Genomic DNA, 17,774 nt, shown 5'->3' with positions numbered 1-17,774 from the left:
TACAGATGTAATAGTTCTAATCCTGATATGGGAGTAAATAGTTATAGCCATAAATACTAAGAGTAACCATAGCGATTAAGATTGGGCTTAAATACTGGAACTAACAAAGCTTTTGAGTTATAAAGGCTGGGACCAAATAACAGTATTCACATTATATAATTGATCTAAGCAAAACTAATAGACCTAAATCCTGGACTAATCAATGGTCCTAATGATGAATGTTTAATCCAAAGAAATTCTCAGAATGAGCAAGTTATACAGAAAAACAAAACAAAACTAAAATCCATTTGGGGCTAATCAACTTTTATTTATTTTATTGTTAGGAATTATGAATTAAGATTTATCTCAAAAGAAATAGAATTCTCTTCCTGCTTGTCTCTCACCACTTCAGTAACCTTGCTTTCACACTTCCTTCCCTTGCCTGTTAACAGACCAGTTATAAATGTTGCATGCTCAAACACAGCAACACCTTCTCCACCAGGTCCTGGTCTCTTACTGAACATCAGTGTAGTAACGTTGCGTTGCTGCTCCCGGTCTCTGTCTCCCACAGCGGCGGCCGCTGTCTTCCATTGAATATGAATACGATCGCAACACATCGGTAACCCTTAGAGACTCGCACCTGGGCATCGAGCGCAAGTGCTCCAGCATGACTGTCAGTTCCACCTCCAGCCTGGAAGCCGAGGCCGACTTCAGCACATTCATGGAGCTTTCCGGTGGAGTGGAGATGTCTTCCAGGAGCATGAGCGAATTTGGCGTGGTAGAGGACTTCAGCATCACCCACATCACAGGATCTCATGATGGGCCTCCCTCCAAAGAAAAAGCACACGAAGAACGTGTCCACCATGAAGTGGAACCTGTAAGGAACTATTTCTTCTCCTCTGGCTCCAGACACCAAGCAATGGATCTGCAAAACTCACAAATATGTGTTCCATCCATTTTTTGTTTGGACATTTTCTTTCAGAGACCATCATTTTTTTTTGCATCATTTCAGGTCTCGAGAATGTTCAGTTGTTTTATAATTTTGTGTCGTGGTTCACTTCATATTTTGCCGTTATGTTACATTTTTTTCATTTCTGGCTCAGGTATGGATTCTGATCAATCTTTTTTCATTTCCTGATTCACCCTGTTTTTGTTTCATTTCCATTTTTTTATATATATATATATATATATATATATATATATATATATATATATATATATATATATATATATATATATATATATATATATATATATCATCACAACCAAAAAGAAAAAACCCATACAGGCTTCACTGTGATGAAACAATATGTTATTCTTGTTAAAGCAATTCCAAAGTTCTACAGTGTCAACCAAACATTTGAGATAAAAGAATTGCTAGTTAGGTAGCTGGGACATGTGCTAGCTAGTTAGCAAACATTGTAGCTAGCTGGTGAACATAATTTCAATTGTCATTTTAATAGCATAATAATATAATTATAATATAGCATAATAAGCTAAGGTTTGTAAGATGAAATGTTTCTAATGTTCCTCAGATTTGAACATGTAGCTAAGTCACAGCAGAACTCTGCTAGCTAGCAGTAGAAAAGGTCTTGGTTTTTGGTGCCACTTCCACTGGGGGGAACATGTCTGTCTTTTCTTTGGTGTTTTTTGAAACGTGTCTGTGTGGTAAGATTTTTTTTGTAGGTTTTTCGTATCTAGATTTTGTTTGGTTTTGTGTTTAGTCACATGAGCAGTACTCATCATTATTAAACACTAACGATAGTAACGCTTGTGTTCATAAAGTAATCCATGTGTACATTTCTCTCCATTTAGCCGCCTGTAGCCAAGAAAGACTCGAATGCTGTGAGTGTGGCGCACATGTTGAGAAAAGAATCCATGGTGGAACATCAATCCAATGGTTCTGGTGTTCCTCAAATTACAGACATCCCAGATCAGGTAAGAGATGAGCTGGAGCGTGTTTCTTCTTGAATCCTGTGGGAAAGTGACCAGTGTTTGAACTGTGAATATATATATAGGATAGGATATGGAGATTGTGTTTCAGAATGATTGAAGCCATGGTCAGTATGTGTTGTTTAACTGTTCGTTTTACACTTTGCCAGTAGACATTTTTTTTCTTGCCTTAACAAAACAATGTACATGTATTCTATATGGTAATACATCAAAATTATTTTTTTCACTCAACTCTATATATTTATATATATAAATAAAAATATATATATATTATAGAGGAATTAGAAAATAATATGAATATCTGCAATTAAATGTTAAAGATTATTTGCTTTTATTTCTTTGGTTCAGACAGACAGCAAATTATCAATCTACTTAAGTACCTTCTGACTTCTAACTTAGTTTCTTAATATTTTATTGAATTGTTCAGAGACTTTATTATTGCCTTTGACCAAATCAGGAATTCTGGATTCAGGAATTTATATATATATATATATATATATATATATATATATATATATATATATATATATATATATATATATATATATATATATATATATATATATAAATCATACTTAAGTAAAAGTAAAACGACAGACTTTAAAAAGTAAAGGTACACAAAAATCTTATATATATAAAATTAAATAGTCATGTTCAGATTTGAACCCAATTTCACGTTTTACTAAATGGCACCAGTCATTGAGAATATTCTCTTGTATTCTTGCTCTTGCGTTCAGAAATTAGTTCTGCTGGATGTTAGACGATCAGAAAATCGACAGGAAATTAATGAGATAAAAGAAGGAGGATGTTTTATTAATCTGCGGAGGCTGTGTGTGTGTGTGTGTGTGTGTGTGTGTGTGTGTGTGTCAGAGAGCATACCGCCTGTCTGTGTACCCCACAGGTGTGTTATTAAAATGTAATCACAGCGTTCTCCTGTGCAATTCATCTCGCTCACCTGATGAGCTGAGACAATTATGTTTTGAGCTTGTCTTTAAAGCTGGTTTTAGGGAATTCTTTATGAGTCCTTAATAAGAACCGTGAGGAGGCTGTTTAAAAAATTTAACCAAATATCTACTGTCCTAATGTGGACAATGCATGTGTACCAGCAGCCTGTGCAGGAGGTGGGTGGCGGTGGTGTTAACTGTGAGGAGACTGTAGTCTCTGACAATGATGTCATCCAGCCCCAGGAGGCAGATCCGGTACGTTCTGCCCCTCTCTCTCCCACGGAATCCTGTGTAGTCTACTCATCTTGCATGTGATGTGCAAAAAAAACCAAAAAAAACCCAGCTCAGCTCAGTATGTCTTTGTTCTGACGTCTGTTTTGGCTTTACCTTTATCTGTTTAGTGTACAGGTGCTTAACAAGACACAGTGCATCGCTCTTTTTCTCTCTGTACATATATATATATATATATATATTTTTTTTTTTTTCAATACTGCTTTCGTTCCAGACCACAAATCTAATACACAACCACACACTGCCCTCTACAGGCAAACATTCTGACATGCCTCTTTGTTTTTTTTTAATGGAGATTTGATTCTTTCCTCTATCTGCTGTCTGGACACTGTCTTTGCACCGTCTGTGGCTTCTTTTTAGTGTCACTGTTTCTAGAGTGTTTTAAAGCTGACCGCGAGTCTCTACACTTCACAGTCTTACACATGTGTTTGTCTGTTGCAGATTCAGAAAGAGAACCGACTAAAGGAAGCGAAAGAGAACGGATCCCCTGTGAGTACACATGATTATAAGTAAGAGATCAGAGGTGGAAAGAGTAATAAAATATTTTACTCATCTAAAAGTGCTGCTACTTCAATGTAATTTTTTTTAAGAAAAAGGTCTAAAAAATCTACTCAAGTAAAAGTAAAAAGAAGCTCGTTTTAATTTGCAAAGAGTATTTTTTAACAGAGTTTAAATTGAAGGAACACCTTTACAAATTAAAGTGCAATAACAACAACAACAAAAAACCCCCACAAAAAAGCACTTTAGTCAAAAAAACATTTTATAATGTAATTTATGATAATGAAAGAAATTCAGACGTTGAGCGCACGCATTGAATAACTTTTGATTTAGTGGCATTTTCCGTTCAGTTGGTCTGCATCGCTGGTGTCTGTCTTGTCTCCATCTTTCGTCCTTGTGAGTTTAGTGCGTTTGTCCTCCGCCCATCAATCAATCAGTGCAATAGTTTTCGGGCTGCGATTTGTTTTTTACCCCTTGCGTTCTTTTTTTGTAATTTTGTATTCAGTAACAGATACTGTATGATTTACAATGTAGTTAAGTACAATACTTCACGCAAATCATACGTAAGTAAAAGTAAAACGACAGACTTTAAAAAGTAAAGGTATGCAAAAATCTATTCAATTACAGTAATGTGAGTAAATGTAATTCATTGCTTTCCACCTTGTAAGGAATCATTAATGGAAAGGTGTGTGTTACATGATGATGCATGACGTGGAGGCGAATAGCAGGCCAACTTGACCTGGAGTTCATTGAAATAGTGTAATGCCTTGAACCTAGCTGTAGTTTATCACTCTATAATATGGTCCTTTACCGGCACTGACGAGTTCAAGCAGTCATTCATGATTGCAGTGCAAAAGAATACAGTGCCCCTGGAGAACAGAGGGTTAAGGGTTTTGTTTAAGGACCCAACAGTGGCAGCTTGGTGATACTGGTGCTTAAACCCCCAACCATGGGGCTTGAAATACTAACTGAATTTGTCCATTGTTACTTATATGCAACACTTGTTACTCGATATTTGCAATTCTAAAGCTCTTTATTTGCTGCTCTAAATTACATACAGAGATAAAGTAGTACCATAAGATGACATTTAATAAGTAGTAATTACAGAGAGATGAATGACCTGCAAATGTTTTTTCGTATCTACTAATAATGAAGCTGTTGGTGTTAACGCCTGGATCTGTTTTTCATGATATTTTTGCATTTAAGTTCGTGAAATTCGTCTTGTGCCCATTTATCAAAATCATTGTATTCATCCTATCAGTTCGAGTTTATTTCTATAGCGCGTTTTACAATGGACTCAATGCAGCTTTACAGAATAGAAGAATTGAACGAAGTGTATTTGAAATTCGATTCGATAAATATTAGATAAACTCCATGCAGAAATCCACCATCTACCTCAGTAAGGTCATTAGAAAAAAGTATTCAAAAGTGTCTGATTGTTATAATGGTTGCGATTGTTTATAAAGCAACACATTCATATGGAACGATGATTAACTGAGTGGAGTTACGTGTGTATTTCATTGGTTCGCACCGTCTTTCCAGCCAATCACAATCGAGTATTTAGACAGACCATGGTATAAGCAAAGTTTACATGTATTGAGATGTTTTTTTTTTGTATTAGATGAGATAAGTCTGATGTTCTGTGGATGTCTTTTAGGTTAAAACGAGCAGCACTGGGAGGGAATTTATCGTGTCGCCTATCGGCAATGAAAACGTCACTTCCACAACTACCACGCAAGTCACGAAGGTAAACCGTAGCTTGTAGGCTGCTCTCATTTGATCACTTGATATTTGTTACTTCTAGTGCAATAACATTTCTTTGTTTTATATCTGAATGCCATATTGATTCCCGTGTAACCTCATGAGACATCACATGGGTGATCATAAACCAAATATGCCAACTATTAAAACTCTGGCAACACAGACACGTGACATGTCAAAATGTTAATAACAGTGGGAGGAGTTAATTTCTGTGGATTGTTGTAATATCACTGGCCCCACCCCCACAGAAAATAACAGCATATGTAGACACATGACATATCAAAATACTCATAACAGTGGGAGGAGTTGATTTCTGTGCATTGTTGTAATATCACTGGCCCCACCCCCACAGAAAATAACAGCAAATGTAGACACATGACATGTCAAAATGTTAATAACAGTGGGAGGAGTTGATTTCTGTGCATTGTTGTGACATCACTGGCCCCACCCCCACAGAAAATAACAGCATATGTAGACACATGACATATCAAAATACTCATAACAGTGGGAGGAGTTGATTTCTGTGCATTGTTGTGACATCACTGGCCCCACCCCCACAGAAAATAACAGCATATGTAGACACATGACATATCAAAATACTCATAACAGTGGGAGGAGTTGATTTCTGTGCATTGTTGTGACATCACTGGCCCCACCCCCCCACAGAAAATAACAGCAAATGTAGACACATGACATATCAAAATACTCATAACAGTGGGAGGAGTTGATTTCTGTGCATTGTTGTGACATCACTGGCCCCACCCACCCCACAGAAAATAACAGCAAATGTAGACACATGACATATCAAAATACTCAAAACAGTGGGAGGAGTCGATTTCTTAGCATTGTTGTGACATCACTGGCCCCACCCCCACAGAAAATAACAGCATATGTAGACACATGACATATCAAAATACTCATAACAGTGGAAGGGGTTCATTTCTCTGGAGTGTTGTGACATCACTGGCCCCACCCCCACAGAAAATAACAGCACATGTAGACACATGGCATATAAAAATACTCATAACAGTGAGAGGAGTTGATTTCTGTGCATTGTTGTGACATCACTGGCCCCACCCCCACAGAAAATAACAGCATATGTAGACACATGGCATATCAAAATACTCATAACAGTGGGAGGAGTTGATTTTTGTGCATTGTTGTGACATCACTGGCCCCACCCCCACAGAAAATAACAGCACATGTAGACACATGACATATCAAAATACTCATAACAGTGGGAGGAGTTGATTTCTGTGCATTGTTGTGACATCACTGGCCCCACCCCCATGTAAAATAACGCATAAATATAGACGTGTGACGTATCAAAATGCTCGTCGTCACAAAAAAACGAGAACCGTTCCATACACTTTGCAGCAAAGTTTGCTCTGATCAGCACATAATTTTCTTCATTCATTTCTTTTCCATCACCCTGAATTTCAGTAAATGAAATTTTAAAGAATGTGACCAGTTTACTTAGGTATTCTTTTTTTTTCAATTTATCTGTTTCCGTCTCCATTTGCAGACAGTTAAAGGGGGATACTCAGAGACCAGAATTGAGAAAAGGATCATCATCACAGGCGACGATGCTGTGGACCAACATCAGGTGAAATGAAGTGAAAGCTAAAAAAAAACCTCCCAGATAAATAATAACACTGTCCTGTTCTTTTTTCTGTACAACGGCACACTCCCCGAACGTTTTTATCCGTTACAATTCTCAGAAGGTCGACTCTTTTCCAGGCTCTGGCGATGGCAATACAAGAGGCCAAGCAGCAGCATCCTGACATGCTTGTGACGAAGGCCGTGGTGGTCAGAGAAACGAATGCTTCTTCTGAGGACAAACACAGGAGATCGGAGGTGAGCTGAACTTCTCATCGAAGCTTAAGAATTTGCGCAGAACTCCGAATCCGAACACTTTATTGATCCCAATAAGAAATTGATGGCAAAAAATCGGACTATAATAATATTTATAATTTACACTTTAACCGTTATTATTATTATTGTTGCCCCGGAATTATTGCACATAATTGCCCAAGAAATATACTTTGTAAATTTGTCATAAAAATCTATAAAAAATAACGTTGAAGCAGCTGTTCAACCCTCGGAGGACACAGAGTACGAATCCTATCAGTCTAAAACTGTCTTAGGAGAGAAAAATACACTATAATTACAAAAGTTTTGGGTCACCTGACTTTCGGTTCTTCCCCAAACTGTAATCACAAAGTTGAAAGCACACATGTCTTCGGATGCGGTAGTGTGATATTTCCCTTCCAGTTGAACTAGGAGACGCAAACCTGTTCCAGCATGACGATGCACAAGCTCCATGAAGATACCGTATGCTTTACATGGGTTGGAGTGGAAGATCTTGCGTGGATTTCTCTAAAGCTCTGAGCCCAACCCCGTTGGACACCATTGGGATGAATTGGAACGCAGACCCGCTGATCCTCACCTCACAGTACATCGCTTAGCAAGAATATCCACATCTGGTGGAACATCTTCCCAGAAGAGTGGAGGTTACCGGACCAGCAAATGGGGATGAAATGTGGAACATGATGTTCAAAAAGGAATCTTATTGTCGGGTGTCCACAACCTTTTGTTCATAATCGGGGAGTGTATAGGAAGTACTGCTGGAAGGGATACGTCTTTAGATTTCGTATGAAGATTGCTAGTGATTTAGATGTTTGTACACCAAGAGAACTTTCATTCCACCTCCTAGGTGCGAGAACAGAAGAATCTTAAAAAGTCTAGGGTGGATTATTTCCTTTCTGTGCTTCAACTGGATTACATTTTAGCAGACGCCCTTATCCAGAGCGAATTACAATGATCTCATTCATACGACTGTTGAGGGTTAAGGGCCATGATCAAGGAACCAGTGGTGGTGGAATTTGAGTTCACAACCTTCAGATGAGAAGTACATCTTAAACAGTGGTCCGCATATATGACAGTAAAATTATCCCTCACTTCAGATGCATTTCAAACTATTATGTTACATAATCCCTCTGTGTGTGTGTGTGTGTGTTTGTGTGTTTTTCTGTGTGTATAGTCCTGATCTCGGACAGACTTGCGAGATCAGATTGAAGAGAGGAGCGTCACCATTTAACCTCACCTCCTACAGCCAGCTACAGTACGAGAAGCTAACCGTCGCCACTTAGCCATCCGGCCGACGATCCCCGCCTCCTGAACACACATGCTCGGTCTGCGGCGCCTCCTTCCTCAGACTCTGATGTCATAAACCCCCCCCCGTCAACGTAGCGCACTTCGTCCACATCAAACCACGATTTCGACCGCAGCACACAGTGCTTCTCCGTCACTACTCTGTTCACTATTTTACCCCCGAACTGTATAAATGTTGATAGCAATCTCCAGTTTAGCCTCTTAACCTGTGAATAGCAGAACCTCCCAAAACTACGAGGGTGGGGGAAAAAATAAAAAATCGGAAACGTACCCAGCATCCATCACGTGTGTGGCGTCACTGTTTACGCTTTTCATGAGTTTACATCCGGATACTCGCTATAAAATGCCCATAATCCTTCATGTTCGATCCTGTGGAATACTTCAGTTTTTTTTTCCGTGAAGATGCTACTTCAAGGTTCCTCCTTCACGCATGACTGTAGAGAAGCTTGGAGGTGGGACGTCGCCTGGAGTCACGCTTCCGCTCTTACCGCTCGGTGTCACTTATACGATGCTCACCTGCTCTCTTTTTAGCGTTAACGATTCTTTTTTTTAATTATTATTCTTTCTTTTTATATATAATAGATGATCGAAAAAAAGTGTTTTGCTTGTTAATTCCAACGGAGCGTATTTATCGATTCTAAACATACATATGCATGATTCGCTGGTGTGGACGGATAAAGAATCCGATCGTGATCTTGATATCCAACTAGCAGCGTTCGCAGAGATAATAATATTAATCATGCACATAACGTCCGTAACGTCCGATCAGATTCTGTGCCGATTTGATTGTATATACGCATCAACCTTACAAAAAAAAAACAACAACAAAAAAAAAAGGTGTGTTTTGTTTGGTATTCATCACATCTGATTCCAGAGCCCTTCGTTACTTCCAGTGTGTCCTACTGTATCCTTACAAAATCCTTATAATTAGAGTAATTATTATAATAAGAGCTATATATATATATATAAACAGTATATATGGGTTATGACAGAATTTAGGGGGGGGGATGAGAAAAAGATTTTAATATAAATGTTGCATCTAAAAGAACATGTTCATGTGATGTTTTATTTTTATTTGATAAAATGTATGAGTGCGATCTTAAAAACTTATGTATTTATATGAATTGTGAATGTGAGCTCTTGGGTTTTTTCAACGTACCCCTGATTATCCCCTCTCGTGCCGAGCATGGTGTGCGCGTTTTCCGCATTTTTTAATTTGTTTTCGTTAAACATACGTGTTTTTGCTTGATGGTTCAAAGCCTCCACAGTTTTCTCATCATTGGTCCTAGGGGCCAGGTGTTCTCACGTTTACAGCTGTTTCTCCTATATAATGAGAATAAACAATATAAAAAGGCAAACCATACAAACGTAGTACATATAAAAACATAGAAATGTGTCGGACAATATTGCTGTTTTGGCAAAAAATACGGACAGGGCGAGAAATGTATATATATATATATATATATATATATATATATATATATATATATATATATATATATATATATATATATATGCATATGTGTGTGAGTGTGTGTGTGTGTGTGTGTGTGTGTGTGTGTGTGTGTGTGTGTGTGTGTGTGCAGGTTATCCCTGACTTATGATGGAGATATGTTCTGATGACCTCACTGTAATTTTGAGACATGACCCAGACTACCTAGGAGTCTTAAAGACTAGTGGTCAGTATGGGGTACTGCACTGTAATTTGTTAATAATGTAACATGACAAGAGCTAAAATCGGGCTTTGAAATAGAAAACTGCACTTTCACGGGACGCAACGCAAACGAGTGCGACGCTGGACAAGATTTGACGGGTGAATGCGGGTGCGGGCGGTAAAATACTCACGGGACTCCCGCAAAATGGTTATAAAAATATGAAATAATAATAAATGACTAAAAACAAATAAACGGTTATGTATCTACTGCATCAAAGCAACAGTGACAACTAAAATAAAAGTAAGCGATTTACAGGCACATGGTCGGAAGCGAACTCTGACGCGGTTCTCTAATGGCTACAGATATCACTTCATTATTAAAGAAAGGAACACAACAAAACCTTCTTTATATCATTTCATTAATGTTCTGAAAAGTTCCTTGTCCCTGTTTATCATTTATAAAAAAAAATTCGAACTCGAATAAAACGTAACGTTTGTTCATTTTCCGTTTCTTTTTCATTCATATTTAAAAGGGAAGCACGTGAAACTAAAACGCAGAGTAGCGGGAAGAAGCAGTCAGTGCATTGAAAATAAAACTTCCTATACATTTTACCTGCGGGCGGAAGCAGGACAGAACTCAAATATTGTAGGCAGGAGAAAGTCAAATTTTGGGGGGATCGGGCGGCAGCACAGAACCTTGCGCTGTTACTTTTACCTGCTGCAAACAATTGTAATTTGTAGACTACCTATACGTTTATATATATATATATATATATATATATATATATATATATATATATATATATATATATATATATATATATATATATATATATATGGATTAAACTTGGAAGTGGGAACAGCTGTGAATAGAAAAACACATGCACCAATGGCGAGACAGGGTGGAGCCATAAACGATCCAAAGCAACACACGTGGCACTAAAAACGAGCATGAAGCCTGCTTGCTTTCTGCGAGCCGCCATGATGAGCTTGGCACGAGCGGGAAAAATCTCTGATGCCTGATTTCCTTCATAATGTAGTCACATAGAGTATAGACAACAGCCGGCTATATAATAATCAATTCACTTTATTATGCTATAAAAATCTGAATAGTTCTCAAAAAGTTTACTGACATCTTGCTTGGCTATCAGTGATTCGAATATGTCTCAAAGCTGAGTACGAGTTATTTGGCTGTTACGAGGCTGATGCTTGAAGCTTGAACTTGCTGATATACTGCAAAAACATAAATAAAAAAAAAAGACATCTTAGCAAATGAAAACATCTTGAATATAAAGTCGAATCTAGCCTCTGTTTCTTATTTCAATTTAAATAAAAACTTTCTTTCGGCTTCTCCCGTTAGGGGGCGCCACAGCAGATCCTCCGCATGTTTGATTTGGCACATGTTTTTACGCTGGATGCCCTTCCTAACGCAACCCTCCCCATTTATCCGGGCTTGGGACCGGCACTAAGAGTGGCTGGGGTTGGTTCCCTGACCGGGGATCGAACCCGGGCCGCAGCGGTGAGAGCATCCTAACAATGAGACCACCAGGGACCCTTCTTATTACAATTTAAATAAATAATACTAATATAAAGGCAGAGACGAGAAACAAGATAAGAACATACAGGGGTTCCTTATAGATCAAACCAATTTAGAAAGCTTGAATTGAATAAAAATACACTGTATAGACAAAAGTTTGTCGAGACCTGACCATAAGATTTGTATTGTGTCCCTATAAGTCATCACACTTAGTCCCTCACAAGGGTGTTTTTAAAGTCAGGTACTGATGTAGGTGAGGTGAGGTGAGGTGAGAAGGTCCAAGATCTTCTACTCTGTCCCATATGAAGCAGATCTTCTTGGAACTGGGTTTTGGGTCTCTAGTTTAAGTGAAGGTACATTTTAAGGTTGCCACATCCTACACAATTGTGCCTTTAAATGCAACAGTTTGTAGAAGAACCACCTATGGCTGAGACCACCTAAGTAGACATGTAGCACTAGGTTCATAATATATCTGGTTTAGTGTAATCTAATGGCATCAAGTAATAAATATATTAGAATTTGCTAAGATGTCAGAATTTTTGCAGTGTAGGCAATTTTCAGCTCCAACATTAAAAAATGGTATTTTCAGGCTCAGATTCTAAACACCACTGAATAAAATATGTTTATTTTGACATCAAGACAAACATTTCAGACACCAAGTTCAATCCCTCCATAATGATCCTGTCTCTACGCATCGTTTTACCTACGGATTAAAGATCCCTAGAAACGTCCTGTTAGACAAAACTCTGCATCTTCACAACTACCCATCTACACAACCTTCATGCATTCACCTCTGTCTTCAGCCATGGCTTTGTCAGGTTCTCCCGCCGTTTTCTCCGGGACTAGAAATGTCTCAGACCTGCTGTTTGAGGGGTTTTTTTTTTTGTCTGTCATCACTGGACTTGTTTAAAGATTGTATGTCTCAAGCTTCCAATGTTCCAATTTTTTTATTTTATTGGTTTTTATCACGTTCGCTATTTGCTTGTGTTGGTCTGGTTGCATTAAAAAAAAAAAACAAACAAACAAACAAACAAAAAACTCATGCTTTCTCACAATTTATTTGAAAAGTAAATTTGCGGTGTGGTCGTGATTTAAAACGTGCGATTGAGGTGGAATTGAATGCACAGAATCGAGAGTGTGGAGTGTCTTTTTAATATCGGGTTGCTTACTGTCAGAGTCACTGCCACTCGAGGCAACGGATGAAACGATTTTGCGGTTTTTCCATTAGTTGTATACTTCCACAGAGAGAATCTTTTTTGAATCATTGTAGTGCAGTTATATAGCATTTTTAACACATTATGTGTTCACAGCGCTGTACTTGTTCCACATTTTTTTGTGCTACAGCCTTATTCCAAAATAGATTATATTCATTATTTTCTTTAGGATTCAAAAAATCTTTTTGCGAAATTTACAAAAAAATAAAAAACAAGAACATAAGGATTCATAGCCGTTGCCATGACACTCAGAATTAACCTCAGGTGCATCCTGTTTCAACTGATCATCCTTGAGTTGTTTCTACAACTTGATTAGAGTCCACCAGTCTATATGAGGTCCCACAGTTAACATGTCAGAGCACAAACCAAGCCATGAAGTACAAGGAATTGCCTGTAGACCTCCGAGACCGGATCGTATCGAGGCACAGATCAGGGGAAGGGGAACGGAAACATTTCTGCAGCATTAAAGGTCCCGATGAGCACAGTGGCCTCCGTCATCTGTAAATGGAATAAGTTTGGAACCACCAGGACTCTTCCTAGTCCACGCTGGTGATACGGTTTCAAAGCCAGTCCTACATACCTTCTTTCTTACTGCGCTGGCATGAAACAAAGTATGAACCCTCCGAAAAGTACACATGCTTTTCAGCAGTGGTCGCTCAGTGGTTTAAGGCTTGTGCCTCATCTAAACATGCTTCCATGTCTGATTTCTTCCATGGTTGAGTGGGTTAAGTCAGGTGCCTCGCTGATGGTGAGGATCAGGGTTTGAAGCCTGCTAGTTGCGATGTAGGTTCTTATGTTCCTGCTTCCTAAATCTTTCTTTAGATTTATATTCTTGTGTTGATGGTTTAAAGGTAGATAGACCTGCTCTAAACAAACTTCCTGGCCTGTCTTCCCTGATGGTCCAGTGGGTTAAATCAGGTTTCTTGCTTTTGGTGGGGTTCAGGGTTCGAATCCTGCTTTCTGTCTGCCAGTCATGATCAGGATTCACTTCCTACATCTTTCTTTAGCGATATATTTTTGTTTTTAATGGGTTGAAAAGAAAGATAGACCTGCTCGAAATAAGCTTCCTAGCCTGTCCTCACCAATGGTTCAACGGGTTAAGGTTGGTATCTTGCTGGTGGTAGGGATCATGGTTCGAATCCTGCTTTCTTGCTGTTATTTACAATGTGGGTTCAACTTGTGCTACTCACATCTGTATTCGCTTCCTACATCTTTCTTCACCTTTTAATTCTTGCGCTGATGGTTTAAAAAGAATGATAGACCTGCTCTAATCAAGCTGCCCATCCTGTTTTTTTCTGATGGCTTAGTGGGTTAAGGCTGGTACTTTGCTAATGTTGGTGGTCAGGGTTCAAACCTGGCTTTCTGTCTGCTAGTCATGAGGTAGGTTAAATTCTGTCTTTAGCATTATATTCTTGTGTTGATGGTTTGATAGAAAAGATAGACCTGCTCTAAACAATCATTGCAGCCGGACCTTCCCGATGGTTCAGTGGGTTAAGACTGGTATTTCGCTGTTGGTGAGGTTCAGGGTTCGAATCCTGCTTTCTGTGTTTCTGTCTGGTCTGAGTTTCTTGCTTTGAAGTCTGAAACAAACGATAAACCCCCCCAAAAAAAGAAGGTGTGTTGTGGGACTTGATGGCTTTGTGATAAAAGCCTTGCCTCTGAGCTAAGAGGTTGCTGGTTTGAATCTGGCTTGTCCCCACACTGGGTAAGCTGTGGGGAAAGTAGTGTCTGGTGAGCAATGAGGTACTTGACTGTAAACAAAGGCTGTGAAGTCCTGCTGCTTCACAGCCTCAGAAAAAGTGGGGGTGATAGTTTTGCATATATAGGGAAAAATTCTGCCAAAAACCTAAGTCGATACTTTTTTGAACGTTTTTGCTTCATAACCCCCTGTTTTCAGCTTCTCAGACACCGGGGGGGGCAGATGCCCGGATATTGCCCCCCTGCTTCAGGATACGCCCTCCGAAACCACATCCAACCTTCCATGCAGCCATTTCTGACACCTTCCTTACAACGGCCACCGGAACCTTCCACACTCTTAACTTTGAGCCCTGGCCGGGGTTTGAACCGGCAACCTCTCAACCCAGAGGTAAAGCTCTTCCAATTGAGCCACAGGATCTCCTGCAAGGACCTGGTTTTTAGGACCTTTTCTGGTTCTTTTTAAAAACTTTTTAAACAATTTAAAGGAAATCTAATGGGCAGGAATCGAACCGGGTGAGTGAGATAGCAGCGACCACTACACTGACCATTACACCCACACAGGAGAGGCAAACAAGCCTTTGCTTATTGGACTCTTGGCTTTTCTATAGTTAGGAGACCAGTGTTTTCTCTTAGATCATGATGGTAGAGGGTCAAAACTTCTCCTTCCTGTACATTCTCTCAGTAACTCGAAGTCTATGAGAAGTGACTCAGGTACAAGAACCACATCTCCAACACCTGCACCACTGATATACCATGATTTGCCAGCAACCAATTTTAATGATCTTTCATTGTTCTGTTTTTAAAAACTTCTTATAATGTTCAATATGAAACTAGAGGTAAGAATCGAACCAGGGAAGTCTTTCATCATAGATCACTAATGGCATTACTTCAAAACTCAAAACTTTGTTAGACATGTAAATAAGCAGGAAAGACAGAGACAAAGACAAAGAGACACAGACACAGCTTTAGAAAGAGTGAGAAACAAATAGAGAGACAGCAAGAGAGAGACATATACAGTGAGACAGAGACATTTACTAAAAGAGACACAGAGGCAATTAGATAGAGAAAATAGAGAGACAAAGATAGTGAGATATAGCCACTTCCTGTTGGAAGTGTTTATCCCGAGCGAATCTTAATGATCTCATTTACTAAATGAGCAGTAGTGAGTTAAGTGCTTGCTCAGGTGCCCAGAACTGGCAGCTTGGAGGTGTTAAACATGTATCATATGTACAGCATGTGATATGTATGTAAGCATATGTACAGTGATTAAATATAAAGGCTATATCAGTGCAGAGATGTGTGGACATCATTAAGAGCCTTTGCTATGTTTCCACACGGACAGTTAATGAGGTGATACCGGAGAAAATGCACCTCTTCAAGTCAAGTCAGGAAGCTTATATATATATATAATTATAGACATTTTACAGATTTAAATGATGTATTGTTTTTATCTGTACGATCAATAAAGCCAGTAATTTAAGTTTGTGTCGCCATTATAAGGGAAAAACCCACAAAACACCACCCAGAGGGTAGATTGTGAGAATCATGGCGGATTTTGGAGTTTGATTTGAGACTCAGAAATAAAACAAAAGTTTACCGATTAAAAATATTTTTATCTGGAGTTAATTTATTTATTTTATATCTAAGTAAAGAAAGGAAAACATTTCGGGCCTGTTTAAAATAATTAAAATTTTGACAGCCATATATATATATATATATATACAGTGAGGAAAATAAGTATTTGAACACCCTGCTATTTTGTAAGTTCTCCCACTTAGAAATCATGGAGGGGTCTGAAATTGTCATCGTAGGTGCATGTCCACTGTGAGAGACATAATCTAAAAAAAAAATCCAGAAATCACAATGTATGATTTTTTAACTATTTATTTGTATGATACAGCTGCAAATAAGTATTTGAACACCTGTCTATCAGCTAGAATTCTGACCCTCAAAGACCTGTTAGTCTGCCTTTAAAATGTCCACCTCCACTACATTTATTATCCTAAATTAGATGCACCTGTTTGAGGTCGTTAGCTGCATAAAGACACCTGTCCACCCTATACAATCAGTAAGAATCCAACTACTAACATGGCCAAGACCAAAGAGCTGTCCAAAGACACTAGAGACAAAATTGTACACCTCCACAAGGCTGGAAAGGGCTACGGGAAAATTGCCAAGCAGCTTGGTGAAAAATGGTCCACTGTTGGAGCAATCATTAGAAAGTAGAAGAAGCTAAACATGACTGTCAATCCCCCTCGGACAAGGGCTCCATGCAAGATCTCACCTCGTGGGGTCTCAATGATCCTAAGGAAGGTGAGAAATCAGCCCAGAACTACACGGGAGGAGCTGGTCAATGACCTGAAAAGAGCTGGGACCACCGTTTCCAAGGTTACTGTTGGTAATACACATGCATGGCACGGAAGGTTCCCCTGCTTAAACCAGCACATGTCCAGGCACGTCTTAAGTTTGCCAATGACCATTTGGATGATCCAGAGGAGTCATAAGAGAAAGTCATGTGGTCAGATGAGACCAAAATAGAACTTTTGGGTCATAATTCCACTAAACGTGTTCAAAGGAAGAAGAATGATGAGTACCATCCCAAGAACACCATCCCTACTGTGAAGCATGGGGGTGGTAGCATCATGCTTTGGGGGTGTTTTCTGCACATGGGACAGGGTGACGGCACTGTATTAAGGAGAGGATGACCGGGGTCATGTATTGCGAGATTTTGGGGAACAACCTTCTTCCATCAGTTAGAGCATTGAAGATGGGTCGAGGCTGGGTCTTCCAACATGACAATGACCCGAAGCACACAGCCAGGATAACCAAGGAGTGGCTCTGTAAGAAGCATATCAAGGTTCTGGCATGGCCTAGCCAGTCTCCAGACCTAAACCCAGTAGAGAATCTTTGGAGGGAGCTCAAACTCCGTGTTTCTCAGCGACAGGCCAGAAACCTGACTGATCTAGAGAAGATCTGTGTGGAGGAGTGGGCCAAAATCCCTCCTGCAGTGTGTGCAAACCTGGTGAAAAAGTACAGGAAATGTTTGACCTCTGTAATTGCAAACAAAGGCT

At 39.1% G+C, this 17,774-nt stretch overlaps 1 protein-coding gene across 14 annotated transcripts in view; it reads left to right on the top strand.

Moving 5' to 3' along the window:
- Positions 1 to 9,952, top strand: part of LOC310722670 (band 4.1-like protein 1) — a 107,825-nt gene extending 97,873 nt beyond the window's left edge. For 9 of the 14 annotated variants that reach the window (XM_083535251.1, XM_083535248.1, XM_083535245.1 and 6 more), the window contains 8 exons: positions 551 to 856; positions 1,795 to 1,917; positions 3,039 to 3,131; positions 3,609 to 3,656; positions 5,323 to 5,412; positions 6,952 to 7,032; positions 7,167 to 7,283; positions 8,470 to 9,952. In XM_083535251.1, the coding sequence (XP_083391377.1) occupies positions 551 to 856; positions 1,795 to 1,917; positions 3,039 to 3,131; positions 3,609 to 3,656; positions 5,323 to 5,412; positions 6,952 to 7,032; positions 7,167 to 7,283; positions 8,470 to 8,475 (864 nt within the window). In that variant the 3' untranslated portion in view covers positions 8,476 to 9,952. The remainder of the gene's footprint in view (positions 1 to 550; positions 857 to 1,794; positions 1,918 to 3,038; positions 3,132 to 3,608; positions 3,657 to 5,322; positions 5,413 to 6,951; positions 7,033 to 7,166; positions 7,284 to 8,469) is intronic. The other 5 variants (XM_083535244.1, XM_083535243.1, XM_083535249.1 and 2 more) reach the window with 1 other exon arrangement.
- The last annotated feature ends 7,822 nt before the right edge of the window (positions 9,953 to 17,774 follow it).

The sequence above is a fragment of the Silurus aristotelis genome (assembly GCF_946808225.1).
Source record: "Silurus aristotelis genome assembly, chromosome: 29".
NCBI lineage: Eukaryota > Metazoa > Chordata > Actinopteri > Siluriformes > Siluridae > Silurus > Silurus aristotelis.
This window is presented reverse-complemented; position numbering and strand designations above follow the sequence as displayed.